Consider the following 24194-nt stretch of genomic DNA (forward strand, 5'->3'; position numbering starts at 1 on the left):
AGCTCATGCATCAGCGTGCTTTTCTATTTTTGTGGCTTTCTAACTCATAATTCATAAGTTACCGTGCTTGTATCATTGGTTTTAATGCTTTTCTTCGCACTTTTTTCTGTTTTTTTCTGCTTCAATTCAATATCATTTATGCGTTGCGTAACTTTCTGCTTAGCCACTTTGCCCGCTGCGGCATTAAATATTTATGTGCATTGGAGTGTAGTAATTAGTGTGCGCAGTGCTTGTGTGGTAAGCACCCGATTCATTTGGTTTATTAATAAATAATGTCCACATTTATTTTAGGATTTCGTAGTAATTATTATGTGGCATTTAAGGCGTTAAAATGCATTTTTTTCGCACTTTTTGCATTCGCATATTTCGCATTCATTAAATAGTTACGTATACGCCATGTACGCTGAGATGGTGTGAGTTTGTATTAATAAGGAAAGTAATTGCTGCCTTTAATACTAAAGATAAAATCATATTATTTGCTAAGTAGCAATTCGATAATTTAATTGTATAAATTCAATGTGAATTTGATTTACTTAAACTTTAAGCACCTGAACTGTGATATATTGCACAGTGGTTCCGCCATAGACACGATTTTTCGACAAAATGTATGCCGATGGCCTCTAAATTGTCCACACTTCCTATTTGCAAACCGGGTTTTCCTAAAAATCTAACGGTACTTTCTAAAAATAGAGTTAAATGCATGAACAACCGGATTTTTTTTAAATCACATCAGAATATTTTTTTTTTAATTTCGCAGAAACAAAGGACTTCCATTTGTTCTGGTTATTGTTTAGGTTAACAAATCAAGATTATTTTTAATGGATTTTGAAGCTAAAGGTATTTACTTTAACTTGTGAAATTAATTAAGACTAACGAGATTTGTATTTTTTGTGAAATTAGTGTTTTATATCACCTATATATTTTTTTTTGATCTTTTTTCTGCGTCTTCAATGTGTTTACATAAAGTTTTAATTGTGTTCCCCCGCGATCCCAATTTAATTATATTTTATATAGTATTAAGCAGAGTCTTAAGGTAATAGAAGTGTTAAAGTTGGGTGCGGAAAGTTGCGGATGTATTTGCAATCGTCAAAATAATAATACCCTTTGAATTAACTATTTTTAAGTTCAAATTCATAATAATTGGGTTAAAAAAGCTTGGAAAGAAGGATAAATCGTCGTTATTTCAATCTGTGTACGGTTTACTAGAGGATACATTATAAGCATTATGGCAGTGAAAAAATGAACTGTACTAAATTAGTTGATAATTTGCTTTTTCCCTACATTAATTTTTTATATAATATTATTCTTATAGGTGGAATATGGGGGTTGGATGAGGGAAACTATAACGACAAATCATGTTCAGCTTTTTTCTCGCTTTCTTAACTTTTTTTCCAAAACCTTACTGAAAGTTTTGACGCTCCAACCATGGCCATGAGAAGTATTTTTGCACATCATTGCCATATAATAGCAATTACTGTTCTATGGGAGCTATAGGACCTAGTAGTCCGATGGGGCCAATTTTTTTAATATATATTTAAAATATTTTTCTAGATTTTTTGTGAAAATTTCATAGCGATATCTCAACGGGAAGTATTTATGACCGCGCCTTCATACAAGCTGAACCACTGTGTATTGGTTTGCTGACTATTATCGACCTTGCTAAAGATCTAAGACAGTTTGCGGATCTAACAGTAATCGGGTTAGTATAGAAAGATATTTTTTTTTTATTTTAAGGACGATTCTCAGGGCTGGTACATTTGGTTGAAAATAGGTTATCCTTCCATGTTAATTTAATCTTTTTTTGTCTATACTACTATTATAAAAAGGAAAGATTTGTATGTATGTTTGTAATGAATAAACTCAAAATCTACTGTGCCGATTTCAAAAATTCTTTCACCATTGGAAAGCTACATTCAACCCGAGATTGTTAGAATCTTATTTTTCAGGAAATAGTTCTCAGGTGAGACTCCGTGATGAACTCCAGAGAGTCGAGTAACGAGTGTTCGCAGCTGCTTGCTGAACAAAATTTCAAAACCTCCCAAGTACGCGCTTGAGAGTCGAGTACGGCGAGTGCAGCGGCTTCAAGAACAAAATATTAGAAATATATAAGTTCGCACTAGGGCGTCGAACTCTGAGCATTCCCAACGCCTTCAGATTCAGAGAGAAAGACAACGGACAACAAAGACTAGAGGTCGTAATCAAGTTTTAGCTCATTGCAATACAATATAATTAATTTCATGTTCGAATTTTCCGCATTTTACTTCTTTAAAATGAACCCACGCAAGAAACGGCAAAGTATGTGTATGTGAGAGTGTGTTTATATGTGTAAAAACTTGTAACTTTTGTTTGTTTAAACCCGTGCGAAGCCGGATCGGCCTGCTAGTATAATATAAAATTACATAACACAAATTGAAACATGTAAGAAAGAGATACGTTTGCGTATACTCAAACATACACTAGAGTCCACTAAAATAACAGAAATCATTATACAGAGTACGACTATATGGAGTTGGGATAATTCTTGGATCGATTTCGTTCATTTTTGTATATTATCATTAAATAATATCTAATATTATTTGTTCAATTAATTTTGTTAAGATAACTCACAATTAACGGATATAAACGTTATAAAGCCCACCGGAAGCTTGAAAAACATAATTTTTGATATATGGGAGCTAGGGGAAGTAAGTAGCACCTTTTACCCCTTCTTGGCACATACATTATTATAAGGAAAATATTATCTTTGAATTTATGTAAAATAAATGAACCAGTTCCAGATAATTTTGTGGCTCTATGTTCCATCGAAAAAATTAGCCACGGGCTAACGTCGCCATATTTGATATCTAAGACCTTGAAAAGTTGGTGCCACATCTACAATGTATTATAGTATTTGCTCAAGGTTTTATTCTGAAATCTGGAATTCAAAATTGTTATAAATGGGAAGTGCCAATCGCCTATGAAAACGATGAAAAAAATATTTAGTTCCAAATTTCGTTTAAATTAGTCTATTGTTATCTATTGGTTCCCAAGATATGGCTTTTGACGTAAACGTATACCAATATAAGTGCAGCTCTTCTATACCATCTATTCTATTTCTGTAGAATTAACGAACTTTTAGTACTTTCCAACATATCCTGTGTATGAGTGGTGGCCGTGGTTATTATCCGAAATTTTCTATTTTCATATCATGAGATTATCAGGGGAAATCTTTGAAGCAAAATTGGTTGATGTAGCTTTATTAGTTTGTGAGATATGTACATTAAACCTGTTCCCATTTTCCCCAAATAAATTCATCAAAGATGCCTCTTCATAGTTAATGCTTTCTAAAGTGGTGGTTGTCTTATTTATAAAATAAGAACGCGCCGGCTTTCAACTTTTTTGCGAGTACAGATAAGAAATAAATCTGTTGTCTGCATCTTTTCTCTTTGCTAAAACATCACTTTAAAGTCAACAAAGCCGGAGTAGAAACCGGCAGTCTGCCAATAATTTATCGTGGACTTCTGACACAGGCAGTAGACCTTTCCAAGACAGGTTAAACCCATTTTTGATGGTCACCATCGAATGAGAATTTTTACTCTTTGATTTGACTGTGCGAGTTCTTCTCCATTACAGTTTTGCATGTTGTCCAAACAAAACTATTAGTTTAACTCAACTGAAGCTGTCTACGATGGTAGTATTGGCATAGTGACATCATAGTGGAGTTAAGTACAGCTAAAACAATCTTTCACCTTACTACCAAAAGAATAATGTTAGGGGGTCTTAAAATGTACTTTAAACTAAAAAACCAAAATTATTTATATTTAATTCTTTAACTACCTTAAAATGCTTTATTATAAATTATCTAAAACTCAAACGCTTCATAATTACAAGCTTAAAGTTTAAATAATTGAATATATATTTGTATATGGCTAAAACTAGAATAAAAATAAATTTAAATCTGTAAATAAATTAAGTGATAGCACGTACTCGTATAACATTTTACTAACGCTTACGGTATTTACATAAATGTCGCATTCAAATTTTTTGTGCTGAGCGAAAAAAGTTGCATCTACGAAGAGACAAAGCAGCGTACACCGCTTTGAAAATACCGTAAATTTAATTAAAACTATTTGCTAAACGGGTAACATGTATGCGAAAAGCTGCAGGGAAGGGAAGGTAAGCTAAAATGCAAAATACATTGTATATATCTATACATATGTACATATGCGGGCAAGCGTTACATGACTTTCGAGAGAAAAACAGGAAAATTATCGCCATATGGCTTTGTAGAGGTTGCACACTGATTATTACTACCGGATGGGCGCAGCACATGGCAGACAAGTGAACAGCGAGTGCCGGAAAAAAGTGCATGTAAACAAAAACAGGAAAAAAACAACACACAAACGCCTCACCTTCCTCACAGCTTGTGTTGTGCAGCGTAAATTGATAATGCTGGCCCATAATGGCAGCACCAACACATAAGCAACAATAATTCACCGGAGAGTATGTGCACCTTCTCTTGAGCTCTTTTGTTTGTCGCATTGACCATACGCTTTTCCGTTAAGTATTGTGTGTATTTTTGTTGTTGTGGGCTCCTTTTTTTCTCCGGTGGTGGTATTTACTAGCATTTAAATTATGCAAATACCCGTTACATAAGGAGCAGCAAAGCGGAATGCTAGCACGACAGTGCAACAACATCAAGTACTCGTTCACATGCGTTCAACTGTCGCAGCTCCTCCACCTTACACACTCATCATATTTGAGTGTTTGTGTATGTGTACCGTTGCATTGCAGGTCAAAAATAAACTATGCAAGTAGCTGTAAGCGTCGGTGTTGGACACGCTGTACGGAAGTTGTGTGCAACATATTTTTGGTGCCGGCGGTTGGCGCTGGTGGCAGTGCGCTATGCAAAGACACTCAAGGATGCAGGATGTGTTTGGCCGTTGTTGTCGCTTGTTAATGCTCGGGAACTAGTGGTGACTTTTTTCGCATTTTAGTTGGTGTTGTCATTGTCCGGTGCTGCTACTGCTTGTTTACTCACCTACATATGTGTATTTAAGCTTTGCTTTTGTTTGTTCGCATTTGTTTGCATTTGCGGTTGCCGTTGTCGCTTTGATTTCGCCGTTATCGTTGATAGTCTTAATTAAATGCTGATTGCGTATCTCTTTCGCTAACTAACTCATATGGGAGAGTTGTTCGGATGCATTTGAGATCTCATGAAAAATTCACTATTTAAGTTGGGCTTTAGTTTTTGGTATGTGAAACTGTTTTGAGCTTATTTGTTAGGTCCTCAAAGTCAAATGAAACTAAAGAAAATTTTAGTTTGTGGGTTAGTGGGCGAAAAGACTCCAGCTCTGAAAGTTTTTGATGCAGTACCCGCCGGAGGAAGCCTAGGAAAGGAAGGCCTCCACTCCGTTGGAGAGACCAGATGGAGAGCGACCTGAATACACTTGGGATCTCCAACTGGCGCCGAACTGCGAGGGAAAGAGAGGAGTGGCGCGCTATAATCGATTCGCCTATAACCAGCTAAACGGGTTCCACGCCAATCACATATATACATATGTTGAGTCTAAACGAAAGTATCCTTCCAGCTGTGATGCTAAAGTCGGATATGTTGATACACAGGAATAATTGTGAATCTTTTTGAATACAATTAGGAGGACTAAAACTAGAGCAGATGACCATTCTCACTTCATAACTGAAGAAGTTGCGCGCCCAGGTTAGTTTTTATGTCACCCAACCTTTAAATGCGTTTTTCTACAAACTGTTTTCCCAAGATCGGTTGTTAAGATTTCTCGAGAATTATTTCAATGATCTTGTTAAAATTTTAAACAGGGCTTTCAGATTCAATTACGATACGATAACCATAAATGTGAATCTGTAAATTTCTTCTCAACTGGTATTCATTATCTAAACGCTTTTTTTGAACTCAATTGAAATTAGTACTTGATTCTCGTTAATTAATTAAATGCGCAAAAAGGTCATATGGTGGAGTGTGTCTTTGTTAAATTATGTATATTCTGTATAGTATTAGTCTATTCAAGTTACAAACCACTCCAATCAATGAATGATATTCACTCTGCCAAAGGCTTTGAAATAGCTGTAGACAGTCCTGTCATTAAAATTACACGCATATCGAATAAGAAAGCCATTATATACCTCACTTCCAAAATAAATTAAGGATTAAAGATAGAAGGTGAACAGCACTTCATTAAACAAACAACGGAATTTTCAATTCATTAGATGAATGGGCGCAACTTGAATGCCAAGTGTGCACACACCCATCCAAGTTTCCGCAGTGATAATTGCGAGCCTAAATGAGAATTCAAATCCATTGAAAGAGTCATCTGATATGCCGCCTAAACGAAAGCACACCGTGCAAGTGCTTGCAGTCAATGACACAATTACTGCCATTACCGAACCGAAGCCAGTGCATCAGGATGTCATGCGTTGGCAAATGTGGCAATCGGATTCAGACAGTCAACTGACAGACGGACAGACAGACAGATAAGGAGGTTGTTGCAACTGCCACCGCCAACAGAGCTCTAGCGTTGATGAATCGAAGGTTGCACGCATTGAATGCCGTCACACTCTTGACTGATTGCACAATATGTAGCGAGCGAAGCTGTGAAGTCACTTGCAGTACTATGTTGCAAGCTGCTGCTGGTGGCAAGTTGCAGTCAACGCATTGAGGCAGGCGGCGCCAAAGTGAAGGCAATCAATTTGCACAGAGTTGAAATCGTAGCTTTTGCAAAATCAGCACACAAATGAAATTGAAACTTTGATTCATATTGGTGAAAAAGATATTGACAAAGTTATTGGAATTCTCTATAGAAACTAGATTGCATGACGCAGTGGCAGGAAGAGTGATGAATAACTATTTTAGAAAGCTACAAATCGCCGCATTGTTGCAGTATAGAGTGAAGATGGAGATGAGGAAGAAGTGAGAAGTGAGGAAGAGAAAGAGAAAGAGCACCGTATTTTCCGAAAGCTTAAGTGCAGTTTGTGAGTGCTGACTATTGAGTAGTGACAGCACAGCGCTGTTAGGCACAGTATTAAGAGGTTCTGTCTTCCAGTTGACAATGACTTAACTCGGCTTAGCATATAATAGATATGCCTTTGAATTTCTTAAACCTTTGCGTTGCTATGTATGGTTGTATGTGTGTTCTTTTGCCAATATGTTTTAGTCTGACCACTTAATACACTGGGTCAAGTAGAAGTTAGTCAGAAGGTATTGAGGTGAGTCGTTAGTTGTGTGGCGAACGAATTCAACTTAAGTCTAAATTGTTGAAACTTGGGTATTTTTCATACACATTAATCTGTTGTCTTCTTCATAGTTAATTTACCTCTTTTTGGTATAAGTTACATTCCTTCTATGAAAGCAAATCGCCCTCGTATTGGCCTTTGACTTGCTGCTCTTGACAATACGAAAAGTTCGTAAAGACAATGTGAGACATGAGGAAAATAAAGTGTTTGAAACCCCGTTCGGATGATGTCAACTGAACTGGATCGTTCTTTGATTTAGTTCCCAACGAGGATTCTCAATTCGACAGCATTCCTAAAATTGAAGCTTAGAAAACTACAATATCAACAACAATCTTATAAAATCACAGAAGAAGATAGAACGTACCCTAGGTTTAAGGAAGCTACAAGCCGAAAATATTTTAATCAACTAAACTTAAGGAAGATGATCCGGCAGTCTAAAACTTAGAGATGCAATGGAGTGTTTGAATAAGTTGATAAAGTAAAGCAGGGTGAAAATATGTTTGAGAAAAAAATATGTTCTTTTATGTGGACCTTTAAAAAACAGTATTTATTGAAGGAAATTTGTGTGACATATATTCTATTGCCAATTCAAGAGTTCGAGTTATGAAGATCTTCGAGTTGTAGAAGTTCGATTTATGGAAGTTCCACTGTATTCCCAAAGAGGTAAAATGTTTTTCTTTTGGAAGGCTCACCTTCGGCGAACCTAGCGAATTGGTTAGAATTGACATTAGCTTTTTAAAGAAGTTTAAAGCAGATTCCAAGCATTTTGCCGAATTATAAGGGTATTTTTGATCCATTAGGAGTTTGTTGGTTTTTTAAAGGAGAGCCCTCAATGCTGAGCAAGTGAGTTCTTTCTGCATATGCAGAGATCTAGCTACTAATCTAACCTAATATATTTCTTAATAAAAATTCTTTAGAGGAGTGAATATAGATCGGTGTGGTATATCGATTGCTTTGGGAACGGACCTTTTCTGCTGTTGCGACTACTATTAACATTTTGTTCTGGATAAAAATCAAATCCTCTCAGATTAGTTAAATGGATAGTCGATTCTATGCTACTATATTCGAGCCGGCATCAAAATATTCGACAATCGCTTCTCCTAAAATATATTCGTTTAGGAAGTCATTTATAACTTGAACTTTTCAGGAAACTTTTTTCAAGAATTTTATATCTCTGTTACGTTTAAATTCCAGTTCCTTTTGTTGTTGTAAACAGCACATTATTTCTTACGCTGCTAAACCACTTTACGGCATTCGACGTAATGGACCATGTAGTGAGTGTGGCAAAATATTTCATATACCACAAGCTCACATCCCGACACACATACACACACGCTGCACTCCCACAACACTTGAGTAATGACATTGAGTAAAGAACCTTCAGTCATTCCGACAATTGCGATGCTTTGTTATCAACTGGCAACATATGGAAGAAAATTAATGCAAAAGCCTGTGGCAATGAAGCTCACACAAAGCTTACAAAGCCATCAGCCACTTCATTCGCCCATCTCAGTTGCACTCCGCTGCCATGCGCCATCCTCTTCACCAATTAAATGCAACCTACCAATTCCGCTTTGCTCTGGCAAGCAATGCGTGTGCGTATGACATACTGGCGCTGGCAATGCGTTACAGTTATGCGAATGTGGATAGATAGTTGCATTCGGCGTTGCTCGTTGCTGCAAATGAAACTGTATAAAATTATTCATTCACACACTTGCGCATGTATGTTTACGTGTCAGCAGATGTCAGTGTAGCTGGTTCTTACATATGCGGCTGACAGCAGCTGCTTCAACTGGCATTGCTGGGTTTTAGCCTTAAACTCTCTCGGAGCTTGGTTTGAGTGGTTGCGGGAAGGTTGTGTGGGTTTACATTGATATGTGTCATATTTAACATACGGGCATGAAAACTAGGTTTGAATACATGGTTTTGTGCGGGAATGAAGTTATTCTAGCGGAAGCTCACTTATTTTAGTAAAATCGTGAAATTTATAATTGTTGTCAAGAGGGGTTCCAAATTTAGTTTAACGATATTCATTGGCAGTAAGACACTTACATTAAAAAAATAAGAATATTAATGCCGAAATCGCTCATGCTTGGTATGATCTTCTTTAAGCGCTGTGTTACTAACTTTTTCATATGAAAAGTACTCTCACCTAATACAGGTATCTATTTAAATGACTTTAAGCCTACAATAAATAGTTATCTAGCTAAGCTGAGAAGACATCTTCTCTTAAGAACCAACTACGCCAATTTTCCAATAATTCAACAATCAGCAACGTAGCTATTATCTGACCATTGGAATACATAATCGATATATCTGGTGACTCTTATGTCAAACTCAACGACAGTTTTTGACAAATCAATTCATTTTTCAATCTAAAGTCAAATTTTCATTAAAATTATAAAATAATTCTACCATAATGTCATCTTTTTTCCATTTCATTAAATTTTTTTCTATGTAGTGGCAATATCTAATTTTTAAACTGTCAATTTAGCTGACTCTTTCGTCATTGAATTTTGCAATAATGGCAAACGGTATTTAAGGATATGAAATTCTTAAAACGGATACAATTTTACCGATGCAAATATTTGGAAATTATGTTTTTATTAGCAACCGAGTTCAAATTTTTGGGTATAGCGGCTTCTTCGTGTTATTTATTAAGCGATTTAAGAACTCGATATGTCATTCTTATGACCAACATACTAATTAGCAACAGTAGAACATCCCGTAAATCACTAAGGTACCTATAAATCTGAAGTCTTTTTCGATCCACAGACATCGTTCTCTTATTTTTTTCTACTTCTGTTTCACCGTTCATTATCCTTTCAAACACGAAGCCTCATGTGGTCCTCATTAGTTCAAATTTATATAAAAATTGCCCGATATTTATACTGTAATCGGCATTTATATTGGAGTTGTCAGTGATGCGAAAATTTGGAAAGCTTTGCTTCAGCCCCACAACCAATTTTGTCGTAACCTTGTGAGAAAGGTCAAATAAGTGTGAAACGTCATCTTTATGGTTTTTATATGAGTTTCAAAAGAGTAAATTCAGATTTTTTGTCGCAGAATTTTACATAATGCAAACATAGCCATGTGAATATTCGTGTGAATATTGTTCAGATATTCATTCAAAGCGGCTGCAAAAATTTTAGCAAGAGTCATAAGACACTAGTTACTACAGTTACTGATAATAATTTCTCTAAACTGTTTGGATATTCAAAGAAGACGAAACTTGCTTGAATTTAAGGCTACGTAGTTGGCTGTTGTGGTCCTCATAAGTTGTTGAAGTTAGAATTTATATATAAATTAGCGATTTATTGGAGTTCTCAGTGATACTTATCAAATTGGAAAATTTAACCATTGCTTATTGAAGCTCTAAAATACCTATGGGACCGGAATTTCAATCGGATGACATATGTAGAATTTTTCTTCTACCATCATACTGAGTTGCCATATTGTTTTTATCATATTTATTTCTTCACAATCTATATATATTTGTAGTATCCTATGGCTTCGCGAGGAGCAAAGGGCCACAATGAGATCTCGTCCTTGTCTCTTTTTTGAACCTTAGATGTTGTGATGTACAAATTTCTTCTACGGGTTAGAGCGGGTCGCCCTTTTCTTCGGCTACCTTGTGGATTCCAGTCGATAGCGTTGTGAGTCTTTGTATCGGGATCTCGTCTCAGAGCATGCCCGAGCCAGCCTTATTTGCTTTTCAGGATTTCGGCCCGTAGAGGTGTTTAATTTTTGATACTAAAATAGTCTCCAGATTGCTTGTGACGTGTGTATGGTAGATCTAATCGTATTTTATGGTTTTAGTGACAAAATAAATACCAGATAACTCTGATTAATGCTTTTGAAATTACCTTACTCGGCCGAACAGAAGTTTGAATCCATACTGGTTTCGTACATAAGGCAGTCGTATGTACGGCACTGTTTTCTCGAAGTAATGCATATTCATGATGGTTTGAAGTAAAGGATGTTGGTTTTATATACTTACATGGATTTTAAAAGTCTTATTGACAAAATTCCAATAAACAGCTGTTCCAAGATTGGTTTTTATAAAACCGATCTTAAACTGTAACTTCAAGTAAATAGTTCTCCTAGTACCACACAGCTTCTCTTAATTTCCAACTTTAATTTCAAAAATTTCCAACTCTTCTATATCTTCTATAGCATATATTACTTACCGTTATTTTTCTTTTCCTTGAAATGAGAATACTTTGACATTTAAATGGTTTTTATGCGAATTTATTATTGTTGTAATTCATTTAAAACATTTGTATTAATTTGTTTTTGTTTTTTTTTTTTGGGGTTTTTTCTTTTTTCCTCAAATTTTATTTAATTAGTATTATTAAATATTTGCTTTTATTTGCTCATTTTAGATTTCTCAAGTTTTTCCTTCTTCATATACTATTATTTATAATTTTTCTTTATTTGTTTTATACTTCAACAATAAATACAAATACGCAAATATGCAAATACATGCACAAAAATGTGTATTTAACTACAGTTATGATAATTCAAAATATTCTTCTTTTTTGTTCTTAATTTTTTTTTTTGTATTTTTGTTTTTAATTTCTGATTGCATATTATGCATTTTTCGTTTTATGTTGCCACTTAAATATGTTTATCTACGCATTTTGACTGCTTAAATACAAATTTGAATTTTATTTTGTTTTTGTTTTTTTTTGCAATCAGATTTTATTTTGTTATATACTCGGTATTGCTAAACATGAAACGAACGCAACGCTTGAAAAAAACATCAAAAATAATTAATTTTTTTTTTAATTTTTTTCTTGATTTTTTTTTTTGTTTTTATTTGTGTGGGTAAATGTTTATTTGTTTTTGTAATTTTTTATTTTTTATAATTTGTTTTGTTTATTTTTTTATTTTTTATTTTAGGTTTTATGTATATCTGTAGCTTTGCCTGTGTTTTGTGTGTGTGTTGCAGCCTTTTGTTGTTGTAGTAAACGAAATCTGTTGTGTTGGTTGTTGTAAGAGTGAAATTTATTTTACAAAAGTTTGGAAATTTTCTTTAAATTACTGAATTTATATACAGAATTTTATTATTTTTTTTTGTAATTTTCTAAATTTTTAAATTTTCAGCTGGAAACTGTTTTATTTTTATTCTAATTCCATTCACTCGTTCCACTGCTAGCTGCCTTATTGTTGTATCTGTCTATGTATGTGTGCTTTTTGTTCTGTCGCATGTAAATTTCTTAAGTTTCTTACTTAACTCTCAACTTTTTGCTAAACTTTATTTCTTAAATTTTTCTTTTACTTTTTTCTCAAACAAATTAATATTAAAAATGTATATGTATATGTGTAATTATATTAATTCTTTAAACTTTTACTTTAAGTGTATTTTTTCTTTCATTATTTATTTATATTTTTTTTTTTTTGTTCTGCTTTGCTTTTACTTTAATGCTTGATTATATCAATAATATATATAATTCACAAAACTTTTTTTTTTAACAATAATTCAGTCGATCTTTGTTTTGCATAACACTTTTATTTGTGGTTGCTGTTGTTGTTGGTTTACTAGTTATATATATATGCATGTATATATGTGTGTATTACTTAGTTTAATTTTATATATGTATGCATGTATGCCATAAGTATTTTTGCTTTGCTGTTTTAAGCACAGTTTTCATTTAAATGTCGACAGTTTGCAAACGCTATATTTGAAGAGTTAAGTTAAGTTAAGTTTAAGTACAACTACTATGCTTTTCTTGTAACGCTATATACTGGGGAGAAAAATGCAGATTTTATTTTTATTTTGTTTAACGGCAGAGGTTTTCAATAATATTTTTCGGTATTTGTTCTATAAGCGAAACTCTCTACTCTTTATTATTTCTATAGTAATTTGCTCGAATTTTATGTACGGAAGTATTTGCTGAAATATTTAAAAAAACTGTTTTCTGACAACCCGTTAACTGTAGTATATCAAAGCTAGTTGTCGCCTAGAAGTATGCTTTTGAAAAAAAATTTGGTAGTGTCTTGATGTCTAAAGTAATTTTGGGGAATTATATTCATTCTGTAACTTATATACAGAGCGACCGTAGGCATATCTACTTAGAAAACTTCATAATCTTCAATAATTCAAATGAGTTGAATTGAGCGCCTAAATGTATGCAACATCTGAAGTCAAAATGTCATCTATGTAGTAATCAACTATTAGGCGTATAGATATGGACGTAGAAAGGAGAGGCAGAGTGAATAAATATTTTTTTCTGAAATAAACGAACCTTCAACAAGTTGTGGAATGTACTTTTTCACAATTTTCGTCTGCTTTTAGGGAAAACATATTATATGTTTTAAAAAAATTGTCTTCAATGGATTGAAGGCGTTATAAAATGACACTCATATAGTTGAATTCAAAATCCTTCTTGAAATGTCAAAATTTCTATGTAGATTCCGAAATTAGAGTCGGGAAAAGGTCGAAGTGTGTATGTCTAATGTTAGAAATAAGCTCTTCTAACTGTAATAAAGTAGCTGAATGTTCTCTGAGAAACACTTTAAACGTTTCTCTAAATGAAGAATAAGCAATATTTACCAGTTTTTGGCCTTGGGTATATATATAAGTTAGTTAGTTAGTTAGATAGGGTAGCAAGCATTTTCTTTGTATATCATTAAGTAGTAGTCTAGCACTCTACCGCTCGCTCTAAAGATAAAGTAGTCAAGCATCAAAGAACATGATTTTTATATGTCAGTATATATGTTTGTGTGTATATGGTTCTGAGTAGTTTACTCACTAAATTCATTTTACACTTTAAGCGCGCTACTGGCTTAACAGCAAACTTGTTCCGTTTTTTTAATTTTATTTATTTATTTTTTTCAATTATACGCAATTAGCAGCAATTACTATTTTCTGTGTTGGTTTTCATTTGCTCCCTTTACCATGGATTTTTACGCATATATTTGTATGTATATAGGGAGGTTCAAACTAGTCCTTTTTTAAACGGCTATTTATTGTAAAGAATAATCTTCATTTCTATAATATAATATAGTTATATTAATATACAATTTATATATTTATATATCAGCTTACGTTTTATGTATATATAAGTATGTATGTATATATGCAAGTGTATATATTTATTTAATATTAAATATAATGCTAAGAACTTATGCTAATGTCGTTGTTTATTGAAGTGCCATTTTCAATGCCATTTTACCATTCTATGTAGCCATCTACTGAATATGTTTTTACCATAACCTCATTTTTTCTTACTTTTCTAAGTACCATCGTTTATATGTATATATAGAGTGGTATTAAATTTAAATAATATTTTTTTTTAATTTTTTGTTTTCTTATTTTTAAAATATGGAAAGTATTTTTTTGTGTTTATTGCAATATATTGGTCTTAACTGTTGAAATAGTGTAATAAAATAAATAAAATTATGAACGAGCTATAAGCGGCAGAGGAATCGTTTGATCCTGGTCTATAAAATGAAAAAGTTTAGTATATGAAGAGCATTTGAATTGTGAATTGAGCTCATTTTCAAAGCTTTTTGATCTAGAGGTGTGCTTTCATTAGCTCCGTACAGCTACTTTCTCTTGAAAACAGTTAAATTTAATATGATTTGTAAATATAAAGCTCATAAAAGCTTAAAATGTTTTTCTGTGGATGTAAATGCAGTGTCTAAAAACACTAAATCAGTTTTTACCACCGTAGTTCATCAGTAAAAAGAGTTTATAACACTATACCCTTTATATATAATACTGTGAAATTAAAAATAAAGAGCTTTTTGATATTTTCAAGTGCTTTCATAAGTATTTATTTTGCATTTAAATAACTAATTTTTAAATAACTTTATATCTTCCAAAAGCGTGTACTTGCCTTTTGAATTTATTTGAAATATATTGTGAAATCCAAGAGCTTTCAAGTTTCATCAAAATGTAGCCTACTCAGCTTTCGCTTATAGCTCTCATAAATTGAAAACGAAAACAATAACTGATGAAAGCTGCTAAAAAGCTTACGGGTCCTTAAAAAGCTTTCATTACTAGTAGTGAAAGCTATAAAAGCTTCGGAAATAATTAAATTAATATTAAAAAATGTTTGTAAGGAGCCTCAATTTTACTAACTCATTTAAAACCAAATTAATTGTTGTATTATAATAAGCTCTGTTTTTACCTACATTTGTATTTACAACCAATCGGTTTGTATGTTTATGTATATATCTAAATTTCAAGTATTTTGAATATATTTAATTTATTGGTGGTTGCCTCTGTACTAATTCAATAATGAATACATATTTCAATTTAATTGCTTACTTATATGACATATTAGGCCACTAAATATTTATAAATGAATTTGGAACAGAATTCAAATTATTTTTGTTGTGTTATAGCTTCCAACTTTACTGCTAAGCTGCATTTTCAGATATTATATATATATTTTGAAATATTTTTTTCACCATTTTTTTCGCAGTTTGCAGCTTTAATTACGGGAAATAATTTATAGTTTTTGATAATTTTTATTTTTTTTTAGTTTTTAATTTTTTCTTTATTACTTCTCTGGCTTGTATGTTGACATTTTTTTTTGGAAATTTTGAAACCGCATTCCGAAAAGTTTTTTGTTTTGTTTGTATTATGTTTTGGCTTTTGAGCTTTGCACGCATACACACGCTAGTGGTTGGATTGGGTTGGTGGCTGTCTGTAAAACTCAATACTCGCAAGTGGCGTATAATGCTTTGTTTGTGTTGCTTTCAATTTGGCTTTGTTGTTTGTTTGTGATTTGCACGCTGTTTACTGTGAGTAAGTTATTGTTGCTGCCTGCTTTGTTGTTTGGTTATGTTTGTTGTTATCTGCTTTTATTTTTTTGTTTAAGTTTCAGTTTTTTCAAATGCAATTAAAACAGGTTTTTCAATGGGAAATTTTTAAAAGCACCACTGAGACGATTTTTCAATTTGGCTGTAAGTAAATTTGAAATGAAAACGAGAAATTAAAACTAATATCATGTATGGATGTGGCAATAGAAAAGTAATTGATTTGAAAAGTAAAATAAAATTTAAATTAAATAAATTAAAATTTATTTTGAAATTTGCATTTCAAATTTGAGTTTTAGTGAATTTTTTTCACTTGTTGGCTGTAAAATGTAGAAGTGTGTAGAGCTTAAATTAAAGTAAAAGTTAAGAAGCAGCTGAAAATTGTAGATTGGTCATGTGTAACAGAATAAGTATTATTATTTGATTTTTTGAAGGATGGCTGAAATATATGTGTATTCACTGATAATATCTGAAAGAGCTTTACACTCTTTTCAGTTTATTGAAAATATATATTTTTCATTGAAATGTGTTTTTCTGAACGTTTTGTAGTGGAATTTAACGTTAGTCGACAACAAGCTTATAATTGTATGAGCTTATATAGAGCTTTCAGCTGATCAGCGTAGATGGAGCTTTCATTATGAACCAACTACGCCTAAAGCTGTAATAATGTTCAATCTTGTCAAACATGTTCATATTTGTATCGGACCTTTCCTTTTATCATAATACTTTTTTTTTTGTAATAAGACTTAAGACTGAACAGCAAGTATATCGACGCTTTCAAAGAATTTTAGAACAACTTCATTAGTAGTCGATTCACATCCACCTTATCAGTATAGATGGTGCTTTTGTTATGAAAGCTTTTCGAACTTCTTTTGATTTTATCCCCTAAGTCTAAAGCTCTAAAAATTCCCAAACGTGGATCAGAACCTTTTTACTTTTATCATAATCAATCAAGTATATCGACGTTTTTTAAAGAAATTTGTTTAGGAAAAGCTTCATTAGTAATATTCCAAATGAAAATCAATTTATTAAGTATGTGAAAGCTCGATTCACATGTGATTTTGTAATCGAAGAAATTTACAAAAATGAAAAAATATATACATCTCATTGTCTTCTGACATTTCTCAATGAAAATAATGAAAGCTCTAACTCTTTGTACTAAAGCATGAATATACTGTTGACACACTTTGTAGGAGCTTTCATTTAAATGTGTCATAAAAAGCTTTTTTATGAAACTTTCATGAATATGTTATGTGTGCTTTTCGATTTTGCATTTTATGAAAAATAACTATTTACATGGTTTGAATATTATGAACTGTAATATATATGTACAGATATGTATATTTTGAAGTTAATTGGTTATTTAGAATATTGAAGAGTGTATATTGATTTTTATAAGAAGTGATTTGAAAGTATGTGTAAAGAGAGTTATAAATGTACACATAGAATATGAGTTATTGTATAAATATATCAATGTGTATATGCACAAATGTTGACAATTGATGAGTAGTTACCTACCTGCATGCGTGATTGTAAGTATAAGTCTGCAAATGTTTGATGATGTATTACGTATATAGATTGATATGTATGCATGCATAAATCGGAATTTTTCGACCAGTTGTTGCAGGTTAAAACCGCTAAACTACATACTGTAAGGTTTTTAATTTAACGCCCTATCAATAACACGCTATTATAACCTATATAACCTAACACTATATGACTGACAGACGCAAAGCACTGCAGTGAAACTTTGAGTATAACGGGGAGCTTTTTTCTCTAACTGTTTAAAATATTACTATTTCTATTTTCTATAGTTGAATTTCATTAACTCTAATAACAATACTAGTTATTTCTCTAAATTTTCGCAGCAAAAACAAACTGTTTATTATTTTTTTTTGTAAATTCCTAAAACATTTCATTTTAGAGTGAGTCTACTTTTTGTGAAATGCTTTGGACGTGCCACATGCTGCAATTGTTGTACGGCGCAGTGTTGTGAAATATTCATGAGTATGTTGTGTAGAAGTCAGCGATATGTAAAAATATATATATATAGATATGTGACATTCCTGTGCGATCCTACACATCAAGATGTTAGTGCAATGCATAAAAGAGTGGTGAAATCGGTTAGCAATCTACAGTTCATACTTAGAGAGTTCAAATTCATACACGGTTCATATGTGCAACAATTAATTACAATTAAAATGAAAGCGCTGAGAGTTTTCAGCAAACATTCATTTGACAAATGAAATGTAGTTCCACAACGAGCAACGCGCATCCATAGTTAAATGTTTATATTCGAGCAGTTTAAGTGATCCGCACGTCCAACACCGTCACCATCACCATCACCGCCACCGATAACAACAATTTCGCCGCGCGCTTTCGCCTGCAGTTAAGCACTCACTTGCTTACTTACCAATTAAAAAATGCTTTTAAACTTTTTACGTATGAAATGCCAAATCTTTTTCATACAAGCTGAAATTATAAGAGAGGCACACACACAAACTTACCTTTTAGACTTGTACAATATATAGATTCATATATATATATAAATTGAGTAGTTTTTAAATATTAAGACATATTGTTCGATTATGAAGTACACATGTAGTTTGTTATGTAATAAATGTTTATTTTGGTTGTTGTAGCATTTTTGTTTTTGCATCACATCTCACAGGCATAACAAAGTTGTGATATTCGCATGATGATTATTTATATACAATGCGTGTATACAGCTAGTGACAGACAGTAATAAGGATGCTAAAAAATATGTCTTTTCATGTTGTCAAGTGTTGAGTGTGTGGAGGTATGGAGAGCTGGAGAAATTTGTTAGAGATTGAGAGCACAGAGAAAGGTGTGATAGCAGTACAGATAAGATAATGAGAGAGAAAGTCTCAGGTGGACTTTTTATTGTTTCTATTAGATTAGAATACTAGACGAGAGATATAATTAAAATGTTATAAGAGAGAGAAAAAACAGTTTGGTAGAAGTATATTGCTAAAGAGGGAGTCTTTTAAAGACATAATTGCCCTTAAAACTATATTGAGGAGTCCACAAAATAATTTGAAGTTGAAGTCCTTCTTTTGTAATATATAAAAAATCAGATTTCCATGTGTGTATTCGGATATCAGTAGAACTCTTTCTATTTCGAGAAAAGCTATACAATTTAATCCTTCGAAAACAAAAAAAAAAAACGGCGTATATCCATTAGAAAACCACGGGTATTTAAATTTTGTATTTCAAGCATTATATATACTGTTCGTAAAGGTTCAAGGAATGCAACTCTAGTAAACTTGATTCCCTTATGGATTTCAAATTTGAAGAAGAGGTAGAAATAGACAGATAAATGAAGAGATATGAAGTCGGCAGATGTTCCATAATATAGATGTAAAGAAGTTTCTATTTTTAATTAAGGATCGATAACTGATATGAAAATATAAAAAAATTAATGTCTAAGTACTATAAGAGACTTAGAGCTTTGAAGCAAGCTTAAAAATTCATAAAATGAAAAAAATAAGTAAAGAATAGAGGATTGCTGTGGTGAAACTCTATATTATTCAAAATGGATTTTAGAAATTGGGGATAAGAATACATCTAATCAAGGTATACATATAGTTAATGAATAGTCCGGTACGCCATGGCGTATGAGTGATATTTTTTTTGGTTGGAGCAGCTCTTATTGAAAGTGACAGAGAAAAGTGATGAAGAAAAAAATTGAGTTTTGTTGTTGTAGAAAAAAATACATAAATATTTATCTATGTTCAAAGGCTGTGTGACCATTGAAACTGATGACTGATAGCTACAGTATATAGCGAAAGCAGCAGAACAAGAGAAATAGTTGTTGTTGTATGTCTGTTGTTGTTTATTTGTTAGTGATGCAAATTGTCGCTAAGAAAGTTATATAGTTAGAGTAAATAAGTAGCATAGTACGAGTACGAGTAAGAAATAAAGGAACAACATTCAGATTTTGTTTTTTAGTTTATATAATTTTTATTTAAGTTTTTTTTGTTTTTGTTTGTTAAATTTTCAAAGTAACAATTTAATTAATGCAACATCATTTTTTGTTTGGTTTTTTGTATTTTTTTCTTGTTTTTCTCTTCATCATCATCTTCTGTTTGTTTTGTATTTCACATTTTTTTTGTCATGTATGTATATTTTTATGAGCTTGTTCTTGCTTTGTTTTTGTTTTTAGCAATTTGTTTTGGGGTTTTTTGTTGAAATGTTGGATTGCTAGCAACTGCTCTTTATTATATATATATATGTAGGTGTTTATATAGAAATGTGTGTTTTTTGTTGTTGTTTTATTTGTTCTGTCCTTTGTATATTTTGTTTGCTTGTGTATTTTGTTTGCTTTGCATGTAACTATGTTTTCGTTTTCTATATGCTGCTTTTCTGTTGTGTTTGTATTTGCATTTTCAGCCGCGTGCTGTTTACTGTTGTTGTAACACTTTCTATATGTGTTTTTTTGCATGCATTTCACATACTATTACATACACACACATTTCAAAATACATTTACAAATTTATTTTGCGTTTTTTTTTTCTGTTGCTGTGTCATGTCAATCCAATTAGTGTGAGTGTGTGGGTCTGTGTTTTAGATTTTGTTTCTCATTTTTTACATTTTTAATTTTTGCCTAATTTTCTTTTTATTTAAATCGTTCTATATAATACATATGTATATACTTGAATATATATATTTTTTTATGCACTTCACTCACAATGAAATGAAGAAGGCTTACAACAAATATGTTTGCTGTTGTTGGTTTTTAAATACTTCTCTCTGCTTTGTGTCTTCACCTAATTTATGCCAGCGCTCGATTGCTTCGATCTACTATTATATTTAGTTTTTTCTCATTAATTTGCGTTTATTTTTTTTTTTTATAAATTGTCAGCTTCTATATTTTTATATAATCAATCTCTAGTATGAAAGTTAAGGGTTCGAAGTTTGTTTCTAGTATGTAAAGCTTTAGTAGTTTAGGAGTCAATATTAAAGTGACATTTTTTTCATTAATAGAACATGGTAATTTAAAAAAAAAAATTGTTTTTTTTTTTTGGTATTTTATTTCAAAATATTTATCAGAGTCATATGCTTGAAGGGTTTTAGAATTGTAGTTATAGTTATGCTTTGCGCTCTAAGTAACTATTGTGCTAAATAGTGTGGTTAGATAGAGTTCAGTAAATTATTTGGAGACCCAAAGTGCTCGAGAGTCTGAAAAGTGGGATGGTTTTTCAAAAAAATTTCCAAAAAAAGTTTTCAATTAAATTTTTTTTTAAGTGAGTGTTGGGGATATCGAGTAAAAAGTTAAAAATTAATCAGTTTAAAAATTGTCTGTAGCTTTTCCGAAACTTCTCATGTATAGCAATAGTAGCTGAGGATAGTATTTAATTATTTGCATAAGGATTTACTAGAAGTTATTTTTATAAGAAAATTAGTGGATTTAATAATTGCGTAGGTTTAGTTTGGGAAATTTTACTTTTTGAACATTTTTTTTTTGTCTATTTTAATTTCGGATCGTTGACTCTTTAGTGTTGAGTAAGAGCGTCATTTAGTTTCACTTAGTTTTTGTTTTTCAAATATCGTACATCACAAAGCCATAAACAACAAGTCTAAACATTGCTCTAAAGAAATATGTTTTTTGTTTTTATACAGTACATACAATAAATACATATGCTAGATTTGCTATTACTTTTCGCTTTCTTTTGACAAACATACATGCAGAGCTCATTTTTGTTTTTTTTTTCTATATAGAGGCAATGACAGCAAGAGAGTTGCAAGAGAAAATTATATAATATATGAAATATTAAAGAAAGTATAGAAGAAGTTAAATAAAGAGTAAAAGAATTCGAGCTTTTTCGAATAAGAGAATTTAAAAAATCGTGAAAATTATTTTGAAACTTCCAGCCCTCAGCTTTTCATTTTATACTGTTCTTTTAATATTTTTAAATGTGTTTTAGATAGCTGGCTTCTTCAATTTTATTATTGTTGCTGAATTTTTAGTGCTCAGGTAGTTAAAGCAGAGAAGCTTTTAGCAGAAGCGCAGCTTTGCCTTTTACATATAGCTTATGTTCAGGTATTATTTGTAAATCATTTTTAAACCAACATTATTTAAAACGAATTAAATATTATTTTGATAACTAATGTGTAACATAATTTATATTTTTTTACTAAAATTAAATAACATTTAATTAAAATCAACGGGAAACAAGCTTAACAATTTATTTATAATATTTTTTATAATACAAATAACAAAATTGTTCTATATAAGCTAACACAACTGTTTATATTTGCTATTTGCATACAAATAGATGAGATTGTTAATACAACACACAAGCCTTGTTCGGAACGCATTTCGAAATTGTAGTAGCGAATACAAGAACCTAACTAGAACTTATCTGAAGTAGAAGAAAGAGAGAGAGAGTGAAAAAGAGAGAGAGACGAAAGGAGATAGAGATTTTTCTGGACGAAGATAAACCGAAACAGAAAAGAGTGAGTGAGATCTTCAAAATCAACTTTGACAGGAAAGGTGTATGTAAGACTTTCCTTTAGAAGCAATTATTATTTGACGCTATTTTTAAATTAGTCTATGAATTTCGGTAACTAAATGAATTTTCATGTTTTATTGCCACTTAGAGCACTTGGATGAATTTTAAAAGACTTGAACATCATACAATTGCAAGTATAGGGTGCGTTCGTCATGTACTGAAAGTCATTTGGGTATTCATCCTTTCGATGAACGCTCTATAAATCGTGCCCGCCACATATTTTTTACTAAAGAGTGTGTTTCCAAGTAACACAACTGCTTACATACACAAATGCTCGAAGTTCATCTAATGGATGATTTTTTTTTTTAAAGCCTTCATACATAATACCCATCACCACATTAAAAGCGTGACAAGTAGCTGGCATGAAAAATAGCATGGTTTACAACAAAAAAAAAACATAAAAAAATCTAAAAGCTTAGATTACAATGAGAAAGGACACAAAATACACTTATTTATACATATTTATACTAATTATAGAGTATTGCATAATGTACGAATATGTAGCACTGTATTGAGTATCGCATCCTTGTGTGTGTATACTTCCGGTTGCATATAACGGTTTCCATCTGATAACGATTTGTTGAGTTCTTAAAGTGTTGAGTACATGTTCTAGCCAGTTTGTAGTTGTAGTTGTAACACTTGTGGTTGTTGCTGTTGTTGTTGTGCTCACATGTCATAATGTCTGTGATTTGTCTTACTTATTTTAACACACATACATATGTACATATTTTCAAATTCAATTTTGAAATGCTTCATATTTGAGTTTGTTGTTTTTGTTTTTTTTTTAGATTTTTAAACATTCATTGACTAATTATAGGCGCATAACAATTACACATATTGAGAGCATAAAACATTTAGTAATACATATATAAACATTCAGATCATTACATGTTTTGTTTTTGTTATTTTTGTTTTAGTTACAATTAGCACAATAAAATTGTCGTAAAAATAAACGAGTGACAGCAAGGAAAAGAGAAAGAGAGAGAGAAAGATAAAGAAAATAGAGAAAAAAGAGATAGTAAGTGACATTGAATAAATTATTTTGTTATGTCAGTTTCAGTTTGTATATATATAGAGTATAGTATATATATAAATATATTGTATATATTTGAAATACAGTAAATATATGTATATGAATAAAAATATCGAAATTAGATAAGAAAATATGCTCCAAATAACGGTATATGTATGTGTTGATGATTATTAGAAAAGAAAAACCATGCACAGTTACCTGTATATAGTATATGTTTGTAAAATATATTTTATTTATTTATAAAAACAATTTGGTGCGAAATATGAGTTAGTATATATCTATAGTATAGTCCATATATATATCGCTGTATTTTGTGCAGCAGTGCATTAAATATTAAATGTTTATGTGCATATTTGTCGTCATAAATGTAATGTAAAAGTCATATATATACAAACAGTTATATATAAAAAATGTATGAAATATTCGTTGTTTATGAAACTATATGAGTTATGATCTGGTATACGTATGAGTTGTTTAGTTAACTCACTAAGCTCGCTTGACTTATTTTAACTAAAGAGTGGATAATGATTGAAATGTTTCTGAGAAAGAATTGAATTTGTCTTGAATCTTGAATTTTGTAGCATTTTCGCTAAACCAAAATTTTA

At 31.6% G+C, this 24194-nt stretch overlaps 1 protein-coding gene across 10 annotated transcripts in view; it reads right to left on the reverse strand.

The window, feature by feature from the left end:
* Window positions 1-12162: 12162 nt before the first annotated feature.
* The window catches only part of LOC105211906 (complexin), a 290240-nt gene continuing 278208 nt past the window's right edge, over window positions 12163-24194 (reverse strand). For 8 of the 10 annotated variants that reach the window (XM_011183591.3, XM_054225568.1, XM_011183594.3 and 5 more), the window contains one exon: window positions 20858-23363. Coding sequence is in view for 2 of the 10 variants with exons in the window: in XM_054225569.1 (XP_054081544.1) it covers window positions 16104-16165 (62 nt within the window). In the remaining 8 variants the exon portion in view is untranslated. Of the gene's footprint in view, window positions 16166-20857; window positions 23364-24194 lie in introns of those variants that run through there. The other 2 variants (XM_054225569.1, XM_011183595.3) reach the window with 1 other exon arrangement.

This window comes from Zeugodacus cucurbitae, chromosome 2, assembly GCF_028554725.1.
Source record: "Zeugodacus cucurbitae isolate PBARC_wt_2022May chromosome 2, idZeuCucr1.2, whole genome shotgun sequence".
NCBI lineage: Eukaryota > Metazoa > Arthropoda > Insecta > Diptera > Tephritidae > Zeugodacus > Zeugodacus cucurbitae.